General features: G+C 36.5%; 1 protein-coding gene across 1 annotated transcript in view; it reads right to left on the reverse strand.

Annotated features, from left to right (window-relative positions):
* Nucleotides 1–898: 898 nt before the first annotated feature.
* The window catches only part of rspo4 (R-spondin 4), an 8,743-nt gene continuing 4,327 nt past the window's right edge, over nucleotides 899–5,314 (reverse strand). The window contains exons 2-5 of the mRNA XM_016512196.1: nucleotides 4,042–4,224; nucleotides 3,333–3,470; nucleotides 2,069–2,266; nucleotides 899–936 (exon numbers count right to left, since the gene is read on the reverse strand). Of these exons, the coding sequence (XP_016367682.1) occupies nucleotides 899–936; nucleotides 2,069–2,266; nucleotides 3,333–3,470; nucleotides 4,042–4,224 (557 nt within the window). The remainder of the gene's footprint in view (nucleotides 937–2,068; nucleotides 2,267–3,332; nucleotides 3,471–4,041; nucleotides 4,225–5,314) is intronic.

Below are 5,314 nucleotides of genomic sequence, written 5' to 3' on the forward strand. Positions count from 1 at the left end.
ATAAAATATTACTATTATGCTCTTTATAAAATAAAAAGGAGCTGCTGACTTTCAGTGCCTTCTACATGGTGAAAGCCAGTGTTTATTTTTTTTTATGTTAGTGGTCAATTTCTCGCTGTCATGCAATGGTCATGCAGCTCATAACCTGAGAATGTTGCTTTAACGTTCATGTCTGGTTTGACTTTAAGAATCAAAATCAACAACAGAGGAGCTTCAGGGTGGTACGTACTGTCATCCAAAAAAAAAAGTTCTGGAGCAAAAGCGGAACAAATAGTGTGCAGAGGTGGGTGCTTGAGTTGAATTTAACATTTTGGTTTGCTAAAACCAAATCATAATCCATGTTTGTCTTTTTAAAAGGGACATAATAAGAGCATAATAAAACTGGAGTAAACAGTTATTATGGCCTAAGGAGTCTGTGGTCTGGAAAACACCATGGCCTGGCAAGAACGCCAGTTTCTCCATCATTTTCCTGTTTTTCTCCTCTTGGACCTCTCCAATCTTTTTTATCTGTTGTCATTCTCTGCCCTGCTTTTTACTTGCTTTGATTAAAGCTTCCTAACTTTTTCATTTTCTCAGATTATGCACACACAAAGCACTAAAAGTCGATATTTACAGCCCTGAGTCATCTGTTTTAGGCCCACAGCGGCCACCGCCCTACCCTTTAATCCTAAAACCAACATCAATCTCCATGTTAAGATCAGAGGTTTGTGCGTTATGATTTAGGCAGGTAAGTTAGGGTCACCTGGCAAATCTTCTGCTGTGAGCCGCTCTGAGATGTGCTGCCTGACTTTCATTAGCTCTCAGGGTTACACTTGAAGACAGGGAAACTTGAGAAGAAAGGCAATGATCTTGTGTTAATCTAGAGGACATCCTAGGACTAAATTAATTCATCGGGTTCTCATTGGTCACACCACAAGTAAGTCTTTGAGGTGTCAGCTTCAGAGATAAACCACAATGGTACTGATTGAGAACATCTGATGTGGATAGTAACAGTATATTTTGGTACTGTTTCTGAGTAGACTTTTCTGTATGAATTATTTTTTTTTATGTTTTTGAAAGAAGTATTTTATGCTCACCAAAGCTGCATTTATCGGTTCAGAAATACAGTAAAAATCAGTAATACTGTGAAGTACTGTATTATTACAATTTAAAATAACTATTCTAAGTGAATAGATTTTAAGATGTAATTTATTGCTGTGATGCAAAGCTGAATTTTCAGCATCATTACTCCAGTCTTCAGTGTCACATGATCCTTCAGAAATCATTCTAATATGCTGATTTGCTGCTCAAGAAATATTTTTATTAATATCAATGTTGAAAACAGTTTTTTTTTGATGAATAGAAAGTTCAAAAGAACAACATTTATTGTAACATTTGAAATATAAATCTGTAACGCTGTAATGTCTTTACTGCTGTTTTGATCGATTTAATGCATCCTTGCTGAATAAAGGTACTAATTTCTGGGGAAAGAAAATGTATAAATAAAAAAACGTACTGAACCAGTAAGCAATAATTTTTTTAGTCCAGTTGAAAAAAAAAAATCACAGCTACAAGTACTTCTTTTTCACCCGCCATACTAGAAATCAAGTTGATTGCATTGCGTTGTTGGATACACCAGTGTACTTTATAATGCATGAAAGCAGAAAATGTGCAAACTGTGCACCCTATATTCTCTCAAAAACAGCACTTAGTATACAATTCCAAAGCATTTTCTCATTTGAAAATGACAGCAATGGAAATTATAATGACAGAAATGGCTATGTCATGCAGTCTTTCCATCACACATGAGTGCCATTCAGGGCGACTGAAGGTGACAGAGAAAATATCACGCCTCATTTTCTTAATGCCACCAGACATTTGATCTGCCAGCGATAATGAAGATTGCGGCAAACAAATGATTTCCAGCAAAGCATCAAATGAAAACAAAACACAATTTCCCAAATTTAGCCAAGGAACAATTTTAGCTCTCTAAAGTGACAATGTTTGGATCTTGTGTTTCATGTAATGTGAGAATCGTGTGAGCATCTACAAGAAAGATGATCTAAAGAGGCTTAAAAATATGAATCACCTTTTGGACACCTTTTCTTAATCCTGCACTTTCTGCTTTCAGTCTGATGTGGACAGAGTGCGTCTGTCTCTTCAGGCGTGTTTCTGGACAGCTCACGGGTCCTGCTCTGCTGCCCCCATCTGACACCACAGCTCAGGCCGTTGTGCTGGCATGGGCTCCATTCACCCCAGAAACCAAAGGTAGTGAACACACAGCCTTCTGGAGTACAAACAGATCAACTAACTAAATTGAATCAATATTGAACCAAGTTGAGCTGAATAATAACACTATTGTTTTCCGTAGAGCTGCTTTACAGCTGAAATTGCATTAGTTTCATAATTGAAAAACTATACTGTTATTTTCTTGTTTATTATTAAAAAAGGTAATTGCACTTTTTATCTTACAATTCAGACTTTTTTCTTGTAATTCTGAATTGCGGGATATAAAGTCACAACTGCAAAATATAAAGTCAGAATTGCGAGATAAAAAGTCACAATTACCTTTTTTTTTTTTTCAGTCTGTATTGAAAACAAAAAAAAACAGTTGTAACCTCATATTCTCTAAGGAATAAAGCACAATTGCGGAATATAAATATAAACTAGATCTATCTATCTATCTGTCTGTCTGTCTGTCTCTATCTATATCTTTCTGTCTGTCTATCTATTTATCTTTCTATCTATCTATCTATCTATCTATCTATCTGTCTGTCTATCTATCTATCTATCTATCTATCTATCTATCTATCTGTCTGTCTGTCTGTCTGTCTGTCATCTATCTATCTGTCTGTCTGTCAATCTATCTATCTATCTATCTGTCTGTCTGTCTGTCTGTCTGTCATCTATCTATCTATCTGTCTGTCTGTCTGTCTGTCTGTCTGTCATCGATCTATCTATCTATCTATCTATCTATCTATCTTTATCCCGTGGCAGAAACTGGCTTCCATAGCTTTGAAAAGGTCTGTATTGTATTAAGCACTATCTAAATAAATGTTATTTGACTTAATTTAATCTTTTTTTTTTATCAAAGGCTACTGTGTGAGTAAGCAAGTGAACTCATTCCTAAGTTTTTGCACAACATCAAGTTAATGGCATGTAAATACCCTGGTAAATGCAACCAGAAGTTTCCCTCGAGTCTATATCTACTGCTTTTCATTGCTACACATGAGAAAACATCTTGATATAATTGTTCCAAATAAAACAAGACTGACAGGTTTCTTTCAGTATGGTAATGAGAGTTTCATGGCATCTACCCGTAAAGAAGGTCTGAAAACGAGTAAAGCACTTACCAACACAGTCTGTGGACTGAGGAAATGTGCCCTCTGGACAGTTTTTGAAGCATTTGCCTTTGAAGAGCAGATATCCTCCCTTGCACTTAGTGCAGAAGTCTTTGCTGAAGCACCTCTCACACTCTGGAGCTTTGCATTCTGGGAGAAATATGTATGAGGATTATAGTTATATATAAGGTGTGTGGTATTGTTACAGGCTTTCTCAAGATATCAAGTTCTAAAGAGATGAATGGCCCCCTCAAAAAACGTATTTTAGACAAGTTTTTGAACAAAAAACAAACAAACAATAAAAAAAGGAATAAATAAATAAGATTTTATATAATATAGAGTATTTTATGATATTATTATTATTATTATTAGACTGAAGTTCTTTCAGCAATATGACATTTCACCATGTTTAAAATAAACTCAAAGGAATTCCTTTTAAAAATATTACTGAGAATATTACATAAAATTTAAAAAATATATTTTTAAATATAATTTAATAATAAGGACATTTTTTGAAACACTATTATTATTATTATTATTGACTTCAGAATTCCTTTTAAAATATTAGCGAGAATATTAAAGTATTAATATGAAATAGATATAAAATAAACATAAAAAATAATAATAAAGAAATACAAAAGTTCCAAGAGGTTTGGACATGTAGATGATTATTATTGTGCACTTGTTTGATAGTATTAATAACGGTCTAGGATGGACTCACTCATGCAGCGGTTGAGATCTTTGCCTCGGAGGTCGAAGTGTCCGGAGGGGCAGGAATGTAGACAAGAGCCGTGGTGACTCATGCCATCTCTGTTCAGGAACAGGAAGAGGCGCTCAGAGCAGCGCAGGCAGCCATTTTCCTTCGAACACTCCAGACAGCTCCTGCAGTCCTGTCGCCAGCTCTCTGAAAACATTTCAAATCATTATTAGCAAACAGGCAATGTAGGTCTAAGACTGCACATTGGGATTTATGTGCAGTCACATTATCTGACACATTACACTTTCTGCGGTGACATTTGAGGGTTTTGAGATGACATTCTAAAGGCCATAAGCCTGTATGTCATCTCTTTGGCTGCTTGAAAAGGAGCTTTTTTCTGTCACCTAACTAAACTCAAGAAAGTATATGCAGTGTGCATTTTAGCAATGCAGTACAGATTTGAATTTTGATGTGTGCATTTTCATGATTAATTGTGATAAATGATGCAATCAGACTTTAGAATTCCTCCTGGTGGATGATATCTAGAAAGCAGAGAGACTCATCTGACTTGAACAACCACCTAGCAACCACCCAGAACACCCTAGAAACCACGTAGCAACACCAAGAATTTGCATTGGTAAGTACATTGCATGGTTAATTCACAATGTAAAAATCAAGTTTAGGACCATATGGCAAATCATAATAACTTTTCTTAAAATTGGTACATGCAAAATATATATTTCGTTTAAACTCTGAAATTACACAATATATTACTAAATATGCATTTTGCTTATGGCCACTTTTTGTTTTGTTCTATCTTCTCCACATCTATAAAGTCTGTGCCACTATAACACTGTGCCCTTGAATGAATGAATGATGCATTTATATAGCGCTTTATTGTGTATTTTTGTACACCCAAAGCGCTTAACAATCATGTGGGGGGGGGTCTCTCCTCAACCACGACCAGTGTGCAGCATCCACTTAGATGATGCGACAGCAGCCACAGGACAGCGGCGCCAGTGCGCTCACCACACACAAGCTACAGGTGAAGAGGAGAGAGAGTCATATAGCCAATCAAGTGGTTGGGGATTATTAGGAGGCCATGATTGACAAAGGCCAGTGGGGCAATTAGGCCAGGACACCGGGGTTACACCCCTACTCTTTACGAGAAGTGCCATGGGATTTTTAATGACCACAGAGAGTCAGGACCTTGGTTTAACGTCTCATCCGAAAGACGGTGCTTTTTGACAGTATAGTGTCCCCGTCACTATACTGGGGCATTAGGACCCACACAGAC

This window comes from Sinocyclocheilus rhinocerous, unplaced genomic scaffold (assembly GCF_001515625.1).
Source record: "Sinocyclocheilus rhinocerous isolate Xijiao unplaced genomic scaffold, SAMN03320098_v1.1 scaffold113, whole genome shotgun sequence".
Taxonomy (NCBI): Eukaryota; Metazoa; Chordata; class Actinopteri; order Cypriniformes; family Cyprinidae; genus Sinocyclocheilus; species Sinocyclocheilus rhinocerous.